The sequence below is a fragment of the Podarcis filfolensis genome (genome assembly GCF_964270895.1).
Source record: "Podarcis filfolensis genome assembly, chromosome: 5".
Taxonomy (NCBI): Eukaryota; Metazoa; Chordata; class Lepidosauria; order Squamata; family Lacertidae; genus Podarcis; species Podarcis filfolensis.
This window is the reverse complement of record NC_139608.1, coordinates 40,914,414-40,929,547: the sequence shown is the minus strand read 5'-3', so window position 1 is coordinate 40,929,547 and position 15,134 is coordinate 40,914,414. Positions and strand designations below refer to the sequence as shown.

At 45.4% G+C, this 15,134-nt stretch overlaps 1 protein-coding gene across 2 annotated transcripts in view; it reads right to left on the bottom strand.

Moving 5' to 3' along the window:
• Nucleotides 1–198: 198 nt before the first annotated feature.
• Nucleotides 199–15,134, bottom strand: part of ENTPD1 (ectonucleoside triphosphate diphosphohydrolase 1) — a 33,539-nt gene continuing 18,603 nt past the window's right edge. Inside the window, exons 1-10 of one of the 2 annotated variants that reach the window (XM_083615239.1) lie at nucleotides 11,421–11,614; nucleotides 10,599–10,723; nucleotides 9,357–9,474; nucleotides 9,075–9,225; nucleotides 7,546–7,705; nucleotides 6,422–6,658; nucleotides 5,170–5,430; nucleotides 3,296–3,403; nucleotides 2,232–2,369; nucleotides 199–1,379 (exon numbers count right to left, since the gene is read on the bottom strand). In XM_083615239.1, the coding sequence (XP_083471365.1) occupies nucleotides 1,173–1,379; nucleotides 2,232–2,369; nucleotides 3,296–3,403; nucleotides 5,170–5,430; nucleotides 6,422–6,658; nucleotides 7,546–7,705; nucleotides 9,075–9,225; nucleotides 9,357–9,474; nucleotides 10,599–10,682 (1,464 nt within the window). In that variant the 5' untranslated portion in view covers nucleotides 10,683–10,723; nucleotides 11,421–11,614 and the 3' untranslated portion in view covers nucleotides 199–1,172. Of the gene's footprint in view, nucleotides 1,380–2,231; nucleotides 2,370–3,295; nucleotides 3,404–5,169; nucleotides 5,431–6,421; nucleotides 6,659–7,545; nucleotides 7,706–9,074; nucleotides 9,226–9,356; nucleotides 9,475–10,598; nucleotides 10,724–11,420; nucleotides 11,615–15,134 lie in introns of those variants that run through there. The other variant, XM_083615238.1, reaches the window with a different exon arrangement.

Genomic DNA, 15,134 nt, shown 5'->3' with positions numbered 1-15,134 from the left:
GATAACCGCCACACCCCTTTTCTTCTCCTTGCTGAGAAACTATAAATACAATAAGCCTTGCCACCTATGGCAGGTATGGTCAAGTCCTGCTCCGACTGTGAGGTCATTCCTTTTTCTCTGAAGGCCACTTGGTTTCTCTTCTAATAGCACCATCCCATCCCCCCTCCTTTGGAAAATTACAAGAAAATTACACTGGCATTAATCAAAACATCTTTAATATTTAATACAAATACAGAGCTGTACACATGTGTGCAAAGTGAATAGTTGGTTTCATTTGAACCAGGATGCCAAGGCTGGGGTTTAACTGTTCCCAGAGACCTATACTGTTGACATAGGAGGACGCATTAGGAGGAGTGTGCTACGTCAGGCCTCAGTGTTCAGAATCCTCACAGTCCGTAGGGAGCGGCCGCCTGCAGATCACCTTGACTAATCCATTCAATTAGCAGGCAAGTCGACCAGTAAGCACAAGGCCTATTGCCCAGGTAGCAGCCATGGCACTTTGGGGAAGAGTTCTTCTCTCACAGACTAATTTCTGTGAAATACACATTTTTGCTCTGAGCCCTTCTCTGGATAGGGTGCATTCCGCTGCTTTCTCCTGGCTGGCGATTAGTCGTGTGGACAGCCTGTTTTGTCAAAAGTCTCGAAGAGGGGATCTTCCCCAGGAAGTGACATGGCAAGTGCTAGCTGATTCGCCATGAACATGACAGGTGCTGCCGGGAGGTGGTTTTTTTTAATGAATGACTGTTGACATTTCCAATGGAGAAAAAGAGGATGTGGAACCCTGAGAGCTGCTGGTCCTTCCAGGCTAGAATCTGTCCCTGCGTTGTCCAGCTGGCCATTTTTTGATTTGGTGCCCCCCCTCCCCCACATGTTTCATTCCTAGGGCTGAGGCAATGCACAGAGGGGTGGACCTGAGAGAAGCAGGTGTTCTTCATACGGCATGTGAGCCCCACACCAATCAGCTCCCCTCCCCCCACCAAGGATCAGGATGGGAGGCGGATCTCCAGGATGGGGGAAGATGACAGAAGGAAAGCACGCTGCTCTCTTAGCATCTGTCGGTGGCTAGAGTAAGTGGCGCAGAAGGCCCTTGTACAAAATCAGCCATTTCAGCAGAACACTGGGCTCTAGTGGTCTTTGCTGTGTTTTTGCTGTGGGCTAGGCCAACCCCAGTTCTAAATTACTTCCTTTTTCAGGCACTTTGGTTTGCGATAGCTCACATAGCCTATGATGAGCAAGCAGACCACCAGAATGGAGCAGATGGCCATGAGGGTAATATAGCTAGACTGAGACAGCGGTTGTGTATAGGGTTGCTCCGCAGGGATCATGTTGGTGAGGTTCAACATGTAGCCCAAAGTCCACCCGGCGTCACTGCTGCCAATCTGAAATAGATACGAAAAGAAGAGGGAAGGGTCACTAGCAGCAGGAGAGATGTAAAGCACAGAGGAACTGCTAAGGGAAGTGAGGAATGGGGGCAGTGACACATTTATTACGATTACCGTATTTTCGCTCTATAAGACGCACCAGACCACAAGATGCACCTAGTTTTTGGAGGAGGAAAACAAGAAAAAAAATATTCTGAATCTCAGAAGCCAGAACAGCAAGAGGGATCGCTACACAGTGAAAGCAGCAATCCCTCTTGCTGCTCTGGCTTCTGGGATAGCTGTGCAGCCTGCATTCGCTCCATAAGATGCACACACATTTCCCCTTACTTTTTAGGAGGGGAAAAGTGAGTCTTATAGAGCAAAAAATATGGTAATTAAATTTGTATACCACCCTTCATCCGAAGATCCCAGGGCGCTTCACAACAGAAGAATACAAAATACATAAAAAACCCCAAAAATAAACCAATAACACATCCCCCCACAAACACATTTAGAAAGCAAGAGAATGCTAATCAGCCAAACCCCTAGTGAAGAGAAATGTTTTCGCCTATATATTGGAGGTGCCAGGCGAACTTCCCAGGGGAAAGCATTGCACAGATGGCAGGCCACCACAGAAAAGGCCTGTTCTTGTGCTGCCACCCGCCGGGCCTCTTGCAGAGGAGGCGCATGAGGAAGGCTCTCAGATGATGTTCGATGAGTCTGGGTTGGTTCATTTGGGGAGAGGCGGTTCTTGAGGTATTGCGGGCCTGTATGCGGCTCCCTCTCCACCAGTGAGGAAGGGGTGCTTCCCAGCCCTCCCTCTCACCACCCCCGCCATTCCCCAGCTCCTGTCTCTGCATGCCAAGATACCTTCCCCAGGAAGTGGATGCCCTGCCATTTCTCCTTGGTGAAGTTGTATCTCTGGCTGAGCAGCGAGAAAATGTAAGTCGCTGAGAAGCAGTATTCGCTCAGGTACTTCTCCTTTACTGCAGGAAATTCAGCCTTCACCTGGACAGAGAGAAAGGAAGACAGTTTATTTCCAGGCATCTTCCTTTTCCTGGAAGCAAAGTGCTCCATCTTTCAGATTTATACAACCATCCCTGGAACAACCATGACTGAGCTGTGTGTTTCTACATGAAGTTCCCTTTCATGTGTCAACAGAAAGATAGATAAAAAGATAGGTGTGATTTTGCTTTAATCTTTGTACAGTGGTACCTTGGCTTACATACGCTTCAGGTTACATTCACTTCAGGTACAGACTCTGCTAACCCAGAAATATTACCTCGGTTTAAGAACTTTGCTTCAGGATAAGAACAGAAATTGGGCTCCAGCAGCGTTAGCTAAAATGGTGCTTCAGGTTAAGAACAGTTTCAGGTTAAGAATGGACCTCCGGAACAAATTAAGTACGTAACCAGAGATACCACTGTATTCCGCTTTTCCAGCAACAAATATTGAGCTTAAAGGGGTTCACAATAATAGCATCAAAAATTAACAAACATTGCAATCACTCTCTTGGTATGTGTATATTCTTTGGTGATCACTGGTAGCCAAGTAAGATTGTCTTCCATGAACACGTATATATACTGGCAAATACAGCTCTTAAATCCAGCAGATCTTGTGTTAGGACAAGTGAGGCTGTGGGGGTTCTCTTCTACAGCCAATTTGATTTTGGATTTGGTGCATCAAGCATCACTAATGCCAGTAGCAGCTGGTGTGCTGAGGAAGAGCTGCCGTCCCAACTCCCCTAGTGCTGCAAATTGCCTAAGCAGGGCTGGGGCAGTGGCAAGGGCAGATCTGCCCAGGAAGGCTACAGCAATGCTGGTGTTGGGTGCGTGGCTCCACACCACCAAACCAACCATGACTGATGCCAGATGGAAGCCACACCTCCTCAGAGTCAAGACTCATATTCCTCCCGGTTTGGGGAAATGACATACCTGATTCCAGGGTTTGGAGCAGAAGTTCTTTACTTCTTCTATTACTTGGTCCATAGGCTTTTTCGTCGCATTTAGAAAGTTCATTACGTAGTAGAAAGCAGAAAACGCCTGAAGAACAAAAGACATGAACTTGTTTGCAAAAAATGCAAATGAAATGGAGCCCAGGGCTCTGCCTCCATCAGTCCTCACTAGTCTGGGGAGAGAGATTTGCAGGTACAGTGATACCTCAGGTTACAAACACCTCAGGTTACAAACACCTCAGGTTACAGACTCCGCTAACCTGGAAGTAGTACCTCGGGTTAAGAACTTTACCTCAGGATGAGAACAGAAATTGTGCGGCGGCAGCAGCAGGAGGCCTCATTAGCTAAAGTGGTACCTCAGGTTAAGAATGGTTTCAGGTTAAGAACGGACCTCTGGAATGAATTAAGTTCATAACCCGAGGTACCACTGTAGTTGGCTATGGGTTGTAGACAATGAACTCCCACTTCATCTAATCCGGGGCAAAAGTTAGAAGGCTACAACTCCCTCGGCTCTCCATATAGACAGAACACCACGTGGCCTAGCAAACAAAGTCAGTCAGGCTGCCTCCTGTGCATCTCTCTCACCAAAAATGAAGACATCTTTATTTTGAAAGACTTTTTCTGCCTAACATCTAGGCTTATTGCTGCCATTTTATCTTCTACCCTGGATGATTTTAGGTTGTGGCAGTGCGTTAAATGTTCTTTGTTGTTTGCTTTTACATGTACTTTTATGATTATGTGTATGGTTTCATGATTATGCTGTGTACATTACTCTGGATATGTTTAGCAGAAGAGATAGGTAATCTCTAGCTCACTAACTAATCAGCTATTATTATCAACAGTTCTTTGTTGTCTCCAACATAAATGAGCCAATATTTTCTGAGGGTAGGCAGGAATCCGCCTTATACTATTGACTCATCTGGCTCAATATTGTCTACTCTGGCAGTGGCTCTGCCTTTTACATCATAGGGTGCAGGCTCCTTTTACCTGGAGATGCCAGGGATCGAACCTGGAACCTTCTGCATGCAAAGCATGTGCTCTACCACTAAGCTAAAGCCCCTCTTCCCGCTGTGAGTTCCCATCCCATCCAATAGCAGTAGACCCCATGGACACTCCCCATGCTTCATGCCCAGCAGGCCTTCTCTCCTGCTGCTCATGGAGCTGTTTTATGCCAATAAGTCAGGGGTCAGCAAACTTTTTCAGCAGGGGTCTGGTCCACTGTCCCTCAGACCTTGTGGGGGGCTGGACTATATTTTTTTTGGAGGGGGAAATGAATGCCTATGCCCCACAAATAACCCAGAGATGCATTCTAAATAAAAGCACACATTCTGCTCATGTAAAAACACCAGGCAGGCCCCACAAATAACCCAGAGATGCATTTTAAATAAAAGCACACATTCTACTCATGTAAAAACATGCTGATTCCCGGACCGTCCGCGGGCCGGATTTAGAAGGCGATTGGGCCAGATCCAGCCCCCGGGCCTTAGTTTGCCCACCCATGTGCTAAGTCAATCTGTTGCTTTAACTGGGGGCTAATGAAATCTTAAGAAACCTTCATGTTCTTGTATGGTTAAGTGTAGCTCAGCTGGACTTTGCCACCTAGTGGCAGACAGAGGAAGATAACAAATTGGTGCACCTAGCAGAAAAACCAGGGGAATGTCAGGGGAAGAGTGAAAGAATCCGTCTGTCCTTTGCCTCCATGTAATTCCTGCTCACATCATGGCTACCAGGCTACTGTTTAAATACAAGCCTACACTAACGGGACAGGCAAATTGCACTCCAAAAGTCCTTCCTCCAGGGTAAAGCCACCAGTTTCTGCCTGGTGGAGAGAGGCAGGTGCTTATATGTACTCACCCCAAAATCCCCAGATACTGGAGGCAAGAAAACACCATTAAATGAGCAACTGGAGTAAGGACAGTGGACAGTATTGAAGATTTTCTCAATGCTTGTCAGGCACTTTTCATAATCTCCATCGCCCTCTATTTGGAGCTGTGAGGAGCAGGGTAGGGTGATGTTTGGAGCTGTACAGGGGCTTTTGCACAGGTTAGAAATATTAAGAGTCCTCTCATATCCTTGGTGGAAACATGGGTCTCTGATTCTGCTACTCGATGAGTCCTGCAGTGAAAAGAAGAAAAAGGGTGGATGGGTAGTTACACACACCGGCAACTAGTTATGACACAAGACAATGAAAAACCTGCATCTAGGCAGGAATGGGCTCACAGCAAGTAATATCCATATTGTTACTATATTTGCTTTTGCTTTTTTACTTTATTACCAAGTTAACAAAACAAAATCACCAATGGATGGCCAGAAAGAAATATGTCAGGAAAAATACTGAAAAACATGCATGTAGGTCAGCCATTGGGAACCTCTGGACTAGGAGCTAGTTTCAGCCAGCAGGGATCCTAATTTGACCTGCAAGGCTATTTCCCCCAAACCACACTCATCTGCACCACATTTGTGATGTCTGGCATGGGCAGGTAAACTTGTGGCTGCAAAGGAGCAATCAGGAGCTTACATGGCATTCCTGATTATCCCTTGGAAATTGAGGCTCTCTAACAGCACTGAGTGGAGCTGACTGCATACCCCTTTAGAGTTGGCAGATGCTGTTCGGATTCCACCTAGAGGTGGACATGTGTCCTTTGTAGAGAAGCTCTGCAGACAGTTTTTCTAGCCTGCAGAGGAAGAATGTCCATTTGCAGGTAAACAGGCAAAGTGGGACCGAGCGTCTGCAGCAATCAGCTGATTGGTGCTGAGAACAAGGCCCTTTAAACTTGTCGCCTGAATTCAGAAAGATGCCAAAGTGGCCCAAAGAGTATGGGGGAGATAGGATCTGGCCCAGCAGCTGGACAAGGTTCCCCACTCCAATGTAGGTTGTTAAGTGATGAGGTCATAGGTGCAGTGGGACAGGGCTGCTTTGGTAGACAGTACGAGTCAGTATGCTGTTCCTCTTAATGTTCCTGTATAGCTTTGACCTTGCTGCCACCCTGCTCCACTTGCTCCTGGTTTAGTACAAGTGCAACCAGAATAATCTTCAGATTGAAGAAAGCTGGACACAACAGACTTGTAAGCTGGGCATGCAGCTTAAGAGTCACCCCAAACTTACCAGAACGTCTTGGAGCAGCTTGAGCCGGAGTGCTTGGTCCTTCCCGTAACACAGAAAGCTGTGCGTATACACAGTGTACTGTTTGCCGTAGAGATAGAAGTTTGCTGTATCTGCTGGTGACTCCAGTGTCTCCTGGTCTGGAACAAAGGTGATCTGTGTGGAAGCTCCACCAAGGTCCAGCGCCCCTATGGTTCCAGTTCTGAAGAAGATGCGGGGCAGGAATTTTGGCCAGATAGACTGCAAAAAGAGCACACCAGATGGGAGGAAGCTGCATGAGCTTGTCAAGGGACAGAAGACCCAAGCTTGTGGGAAATGTGGCACAGGATGTGACCCAGGAAAATGGAAGCATGGAGTCAGGGGAATCAGAGGGTTAGAGGTGTGCTAGCACAGGCAAGAGGTGGGTTAGTAAGGAATAGACATGTTGGGAGAAACCAAGGATCATTCAAGTATGAGATACAGTATGGGAAGGCCAACAATAGTTTGTTTAAATTGTGGGGGGGGGGGGCAGGTTGGAGACTTCTTAACTCAGCATTCTAGCAATATGTATTTCAGCAAAGAGTCTTGTGGCACCTTAAAGATTGAAGCCCATTTATTCAGGCCTCTCGTCAACAAAAGCATGTGCCACAGTCAATCTGTGCATCTTTAAAAAGCAGCACAATATGCTTTGTCGGTTTTGCAGCAATGCATTATATTCCATACTTAACAATTGTTTTGGAGGTTTAGATGGCACTAGAGTGTTTTGTTTTTTGTTTTGTTTTGTTTTGTTTTGTTTTGTTTTGTTTTGTTTTGTTTTGTTTTGTTTTGTTTTGTTTTGTTTTGTTTTGTTTTGTTTTGTTTTGTTTTGAAGAGCCATGATCCTTGAGGGGCAATCTTTTGAGGGATATGTGCTGCTTGGTGGGCAGGTGCCAGAGTCAAAAGGGATGGGCTATCCCTTTCCTTCTCTCTCTGCCACTTCCATCCTCCCCCCCTCCTCTGCCACCGCCATGAAATGAGCTTGTGGGGTGCATGCAGCCCTTGGCCCCAAGTTTTGCCATCCCTGCTTTAAGGAATCATCACTATTAAAATGGAAGTAAGCATGGCCAAGCTTCAGGGAGCAGTGTTTCCTTTCTGGCATGGCATGTTACCTCTTTGAAGTTGCCCAGCAGGTAATTAATGGTGATCCAGCCATAGGCACCTTCTTCCTCACCAGTGAGGATCCTGGCACCCTGGAAATGGAAGGGGTATGAGCGCAGGCTCTCCTCCACTGCAGAGAGGACCTTTTTAGCCGTGTTCTCATTCTCCAGTCTGCATGTAGAAAAGAGGGATAGGAGTTACATTGTGCTGTCTTATCATATTGTATTTTTATCATTCACCACTGCCCTGGAAGCTGTTTGGACAAAGAGCAGCTCATCAATTTTAAAAAAATTAATCTGCCAGCGTTCCCTGCTACTTGAGGCCAGATGTCTGATAGTTCCATTTCCTTCTTTGGCTTTTTAAAAGTGCATGTTGGGAAGTGGCCAAGAAATGATATAAGATGTGCATGTTTGTGACAATGGATAAAGCAGATGCTTGGATATGACATGCAAATTATGAAGAATGACCTGAGAGGTTTGCAAGGTGCAGATCTTACTTATATCTGGCTTATCTAACATTGCTCTAGGGCTGGCACCTTCAGCCCTTTTCTGGCTCCTTCCATACTACTTCCATGTGATTTTACAAACAGGAGCGGGGGGGGGGGATGTATCACAGAATCATAGACTTGTAGAGTTGGAAGGGACCCAAAAGTCATCCAGTCGAAGCCCCTGTAATCACATCTAATCATAATCAGAAGCAACCTTCATTCTATTGCACACATAGCTTCCTGACCAAGAGCACCTGATATACCAGGAGGCTTTGCAAAAGTCGCCTTCATAATCTTCGCAACTATTGCAGCGTTAGGACTGTGGATTGGGCACAGAATAGCTGTGTGAGTGAATGATGGCCATTATGGAGATCCTGATTTATCCAAAGCTTATGGCAACACCTCTGGGCATCACAATGTACAATAGTAAGTGAAGGAAATGTAGAGATGGTCGATGGTCTCCTTCCTGCACTTGCTTTTATAAGCTGGGAATCCAAGCACACAGAGCAAATTAGGCACTTTGCATCAGTGTGTCCAGGCAAAGATACATGTTCCGGTTTGAACTGTCATCTACAATGGTACCTCTGGTTACAAACTTAATTCGTTCTGGAAGTCCGTTCTTAACCTGAAACCGTTCTTAACCTGAAGTACCATTTTAGCTAATGGGGCCCCCCACTGTCGCCACGCCACCGCCACACAATTTCTGTTCTCATCCTGAGGTAAAGTTCTTAACCCAAGGTACTACTTCCAGGTTAGCAGAGTCTGTAACCCGAAGTGTTTGTAACTCGAGGTGTTTGTAACCCGAGGTACCACTATATATGGACCAAACAACAAGGGACTGAATGCAGCAATGACATGTTTGTGAAATGCAGACACTGTGCAGTGCCGGTATGTAACTAAATCTTCCCAGGGGTGAGAGGAAGAAAAGACAAACTGGGCCAAGTTTGAGTATCCCTGTCAACTCCAAAGAAACCTTTGAAAACTGTCATTTGCGATCTCACCCCTAGCGAACATGATATTTCAAAGAGCGCAGATTGTATCCTCCTTTGGTACCTCAGCAGCCGCATGCCAGCTGTTGCCCCCAAGTAAACTGGCGTCTCTGGGTGTTTCTCTTTTGGTACTATTTCCTTTGCCTTATCCATGCAGTGCCTTAGGGGGACACCAACTTCTCCCACACGGTCAGCATAGCCTGAGATTCCTGGACCTGGGAGAGAAAACGCAGAACTTTTGTCAGCTAGTTTTAGTCTGGTGTTTTCCTGAGCGTGCTATGTTCTACCCTCTTCACTCTACTATCATTTCAACATCCTATTAGCCCCAACTTTCCCACTTTCTTACCATCCACTTCACAGACATGCACCTGCTGCACAACTCCTGTGTCATTCTCCTTCTCTGCCGGCCATTCATATACATACAAGTTGGTGTGAGAAGAACCAGCATCCAGCACAATCCCATACTGCAGAAGAAACAAAACCACAATTTTTGCTCAGTAAAACTCAGCATATTGGGAAGATGTGATGGAGACGCATTTCTGTTTAAGCACTTAATTATAATTTGTTTCTCCTAGCTACCATAAAAGCCAGGTGTGTGTGTTTTAAGCAAACATACCCCTCTTTTTGCAATCAATGTTGTATTTGCAAATAAATTAGATTCAAGTCATTGCATCCTTCAGATGTGCAAATATGGCCTTTACGCAAAACTGGGACCTTTTATTAATTCTTGAGTGATCTGCCCACATGATTGTGGTTTCAGACATAAGTCCATCTGCGCTGAATGTAAGATGCTCAGGCCTAAAATGAGAAGCCACGGTAGGTTTTTAAAGACGCACCTGTCTCTGGACCGAATTTTACCCTCAGCAGGCTTTGCAGGAATTACTAACATTACCACTAATGGTTTTTTGTATTGTGACCAATAGGAAGGTATTTGACTTGACATGGGAACAGGGCAGGATAAATTCTGCAGCAGAGATGTTTGGTAGACAAGATGAATCAACCAGACCATAAAAGCACAGCAGGGAGGGAGCACAAAGAATCATGGTATCTTGTAGCTCAAGAACTCAAGCCAGTGCTTCCTAAACCTTTGAAACCTGGAGCAAAAGTGTTTCATTTTTGCTTAAATTTGAAGGCACTCTTTACTCTTCTATTCTGAAAAATACATATATCTTTTCGCAGATCACCGATAAGAAGAATGGACCAGGTATCCTTCTTGCAAATGCAGGTTATATTATTCAAAGTTGCTTCCAGGTAACCCACCCTCCTCTTTGCCTAGGAAATCAGGACACTTGTGAAGGAGCATACTTTGTGGGCAATGATGAACCTTCTGGGATTGCCCTGTAGCTGCAGAATGGATAGCATAAGAGAACCCTAGTGCATCCTTGCTCCCTCCCTCAAAATGTTGCCACTACCGGTAAACTGGCAGAGAAAGGGAGAGATTATTTCTGTTCCGACATGCACGGGGAGTGGTAGATGCATCCAACATGCTCCGTTTTTCGCATTAGCCCTTCCCATGCTGCACTAGTGCAGGGAATCACTGGCCTAAACTGTTCACAGTGCTTCCGCAGGAGGCTCTCCTGTGACTTACCTTTCTGTTCTTGGTGGCAGAACTGTTCTGCGTGACAGCCACAGTGATTAAAGCAATTATAGCCACTATTAAAAGAAATCCCATGGCAGCATATTTTGGATGGAAACGCTTGCACAGCTTGGCACCTGCAATCGCAGCAAAGTGAAGACGGCATTACAAACCACACAGCATAAGAACGCCTCTCTTGGATCAGGACAGTCAAAGGCCCATCAGGTTCAGCAACCTGCTTTCCTACAGTGGCACCAGATGCCTGCAGGAAGCCAGCAAGCAAGTGGCGAATGAGCACCGCAGTCCCTTCCCATTCATGGTCCCCACTGCAACTGGGGATCTATGAATCTAATCCTCTTTTACAGCACGTCTAATTTAGTGGCCATCACCACATCTTGCGAGAGAGGATTCTGAAGCCTAACTAGGTGATATATGAAGAAGGATTTTCTTTTGTCTTTCCTGAATCCCCCACCATTCCGCTACACTGGATGACCTTGGGTTTCAGTATTATTGAGAAATGGAGAAAAACTTATCTCTACCCACTTTTCCCACACCCCTTTTATGCACCTCTTTTGGTGGTCCTCCTTGCTCACCATTTTCTTCTAAACTGAAGAACCCCGCACATTGTAATATTTATTTATAAGGAAATTGTTCCACCCCCTTGATAATTTTAGCCACAATTTCCTGCACTTTTCCCACCCTTTAGCCAGCTATACCACAAGGCTGATTGTCACTGCCTGATCTGATGCAGCTACAGAAAAAGAAGCAATCCCACTCCTCTTTGAAGCTGGAACACAGCGCGGCAAAGCTTGCCAGGAATCAGCTGCCACTCACCCCACTGCTAGTCCAGATGCTAGATCTCTGCCCAGCTGCACAAGCCTCCCCAGCTCTGCTTTTATTTTTGGTCTCTGCGTTTCTGCAGAAGCTATTCCTGGAGTTCTAAAATTCCACAACAAATCAGTTCTGGGCTCTCCAGTCTGATTACACTGCTGCCAACAATTTGAAATGGATGCAAATTCTGCCAGAATGTCTTTCAGGGACTGAAGCACATTCAGTGAATGCAGCACTGTCAAGTCATGGGTTTTTGAAAATCCATAATAAGTTAAAGGGTTATGCTTTATTAACTTAACACTTTATTTGTTAATAAGTAGACTTATTAGAATCTTCTTTAAGCACAAGCCTAAAGAAAGGAAGAATGATTCTCCTTTCTTCCTTCTCATGCCAGCAAGTCTGAAGTCAGTGCAGTTGTCCTGTTGTACACAATGGCAGAGTTAGAGCTTTAATGCAATAGAACAGGAGTAGACAATGTGGCACCCTCCACATTTTGGACTACAACTCCCATAATCCTCAGCCAGCATGTCCAATGTATGCTGTAGTCCATAACATCTGAAGGGCACAATATGGCTACCCCTGCAGTAGAACAACTGGTGTGTGGTATATCTAATAAGTATAATTTATTTTAACCCAGTTGCAAAATACTGGCTGTTAGAGCATGCTGTTGCAACCTTAGATACCAAGCATATTGTTTTGCTAACTGACGAAGAGGAAATAAAAGTTGAAAATAGAAACCATCAACAAAAGAGGAAGGTGGTATTAGTTGGCTTTAAAAAGCTTTGGTTATGAGTTTGCTGTCTGATTACGGTGGGCTTATATACACTTCCTCTTCTCCTGCTGCTTCCCCTGGGAAAACTACTCTTTAGTGCTCATTTGGAGCAAATCTATTGAACATGGAGGCAAAGAGAAAGGAAGAGTGGTGAGATGCCTTCCTGAAGACGAATAACCATGGAAGGATCTCCCACCTCATAGGAGTGCCTCCTGCTTGCTTATACCATGCATGCATTTTTGTAAATGAAGCAAGTACTGTATGCCACCATTTCCCCCAGTGCTCTTTCATTCAAGGGAAACTCATAGTGCAAATCTACATCTGTCTACACAGTTCCACTGAGTTCAGTGGAGCTGACTGCAGATGTATATAACAGCCTTCTGCAACCAACTGGCCTCCAGATACTTGGGACCATAGCTGTCAACTTTCCCCCCTTTTTAAGGGAAATTCCCTTATTCCGAATAGGATTCCTCGCAAGAAAAGCAAAAAGTTGACAGCTATGCTTGGGACTGGAGGGCAGCAGGTTGAAGAAGGCTGTGATATAGGATTGCAAGCTAATCCTGGTTAGTGCTGCACCTGGAATGCCTCGCTACACAAAGCAATGGTGAGAGCACAATATATAGGCTTCAAGATTATCATACAGACGCAGAAGTCCTTTGAGAAAAAAGATCAAAAATAACATGCATATGTTACCAGGCTGAGAGAGGGAATACTGAAATAAGTTCTCATTTGTTATCCTAAAGGTATCAGAGCCACCTCTGTTGGTTTGGAATACCTGGGTTTTATATTAGCCACAACTTAGACCCAGCAATATTACAAAGTCAAGATTCAGCATGTGTTAAGTAATAAAAGAAGAGAGAGCCTCTGGGTAAGGTTGAAGGGCCTCTTTCCTGCGCTGAAAGAGAGTTGGACTTGAGGACCTCTGAGGTGCCTTTATAACCATTAACTAACCCCCCACACGTCCGACACAAAGGGCAGGACTTCCAGGTCAGCTCAAGCTAAGCATCTCTCATTTTGGAAATCAAGGTTCACCCTGCAGCATTTTGCCAAGCAGGCAGCATTTGAGGCCCCTGGCTGAGGTGATTTGTAGCAACAAATAAGGCAACTAAATTTAAACCCTTTGAAGGAGAGTACAATGCTTCCCAGTGTCTTCCTTCCCACCCACCCCTTTGACACACACACCCCACTGAGAACAGGGGTGGAATCTATTCTTGTCCTTGGAGCTGCGTGGTGCTGGCCGGGGATGGCAATTAGCATGGTAACGATGCCTCGAAAGGCTGGGAAACAGGATGATTAAATCAGAGGACTCCAGAGCAAAGGGAAATCCCAGGGTGGCAGAAAGCCACCTCCTTGGCTGTCCAACAGAATAGGAGGAAACTGGGCATTGGGCCTGTGGGGTGGAGGAGAAGGAGGAAGTGGCTTAAGTGCCGCAGTTGCACATCAACACTCCCTGTCTGGCTGCGTCCAGCTGGCTGGAAGCAGAGATTCACCAAATTAACTGAGCAGAGAGTCAGGGCCCTTCCAAATGTGTGGGGGGTTTGTATGTTTCTGTGTGTATTCTGAAACACATCACTGGTGTAATTATAGTGCATTAGTGGAGGGTTTATACTGGCCCATCCACACACCATTCTGCTATGTTGGTTTTTCTGCTATGCTTCCCCAGTATTACAATATTATTGCTGTCTGGAGGGGCTTGCTCTATAACATGACAAAAGTGGGATAATAAATCCCTGGAACATTTGTAGTATAAAAAATTACAGGAACATACAGGACACACAACATTAGAAATAAAGTGGTAGGTCCACCGTGAAAGTAATTTGGTGAGCAGCCTTCCACTTTTGTTCAAATTAAGTTAGTGCTTACGTTTGCTCTGATGATTCGAAGATAAGCACCTGGATGAATATGAAAATATAACAGAAGCACAACAATCCCTTTTACGATCAGATCACATTTCAACAGACTCTCAAGAGTTATTAAATATATATATATATATATTCAGTTTCATTTAACAAACAGTAACATTAACAGAACCGAAGGCAGACTTACAGCTCATTTTGTTCCTTTTACAAACAGTATCAGCAGAGAGATCTCTTTACAATCACACCAAATAAGAACGTGCAGATATCTCACAAAGAAACGCAGCAAGCAGGGAACCTCTAGCTATCATTCCATAAAAGGAAACAAGGTCTCCTGCCTACACGCTTTCCATCTGCATAGAAAATTAAGCTATACCAATCTGTAAAGAAGGCACAGGGTTTTAAGTGTTCTTGAATGAGTATTGTTTCCCCAGTAGTTTTTCAGCTGAAAAACTGTATTGAAGCCATTGTTCCTGAGATAAAGCATTTGCATGCATGTTTTCTCATTTACGTTCTCCTCTGAACCCCACTTTGTGATATGCAAGTGCTTGGAGCTATGCTCTCAATGCAGAGCATAAGAACACCGCGTAAGATGTTCCTTGTAGGATCAGACCCACCTAGTCCAGTGCTCCATTCTCACAATGGTCAGTCAGGTGCCTATGGGAAGCCGGCAAGCAGGACCTGAGTGCTCTCCTAACTTGTGATTACCAGCAGCTGATGTTCAAAGGCATATTGCCCCTGACAGTAGAGCTTATGTGTTCTTATATCTGTTGGAAGCCACCCAGAGTGGCTGGGGAAACCCAGTCAGGTGGGCAGGGTACAATTAAGGTGCTGGAAGAGACTCTTGAGAGTCCCATGGACTGCAAGAAGATCAAACCTCTCCATTCTGAAGGAAATCAGCCCTGAGTGCTCACTGGAAGGACAGATCGTGAAGCTGAGGCTCCAATACTTTGGCCACCTCATGAGAAGAGAAGACTCCCTGGAAAAGACCCTGATGTTGGGAAAGATGGAGGGCGCAAGGAGAAGGGGACGACAGAGGACGAGATGGTTGGACAGTGTTGTCGAAGCTACCAGCATGAGTTTAACCAA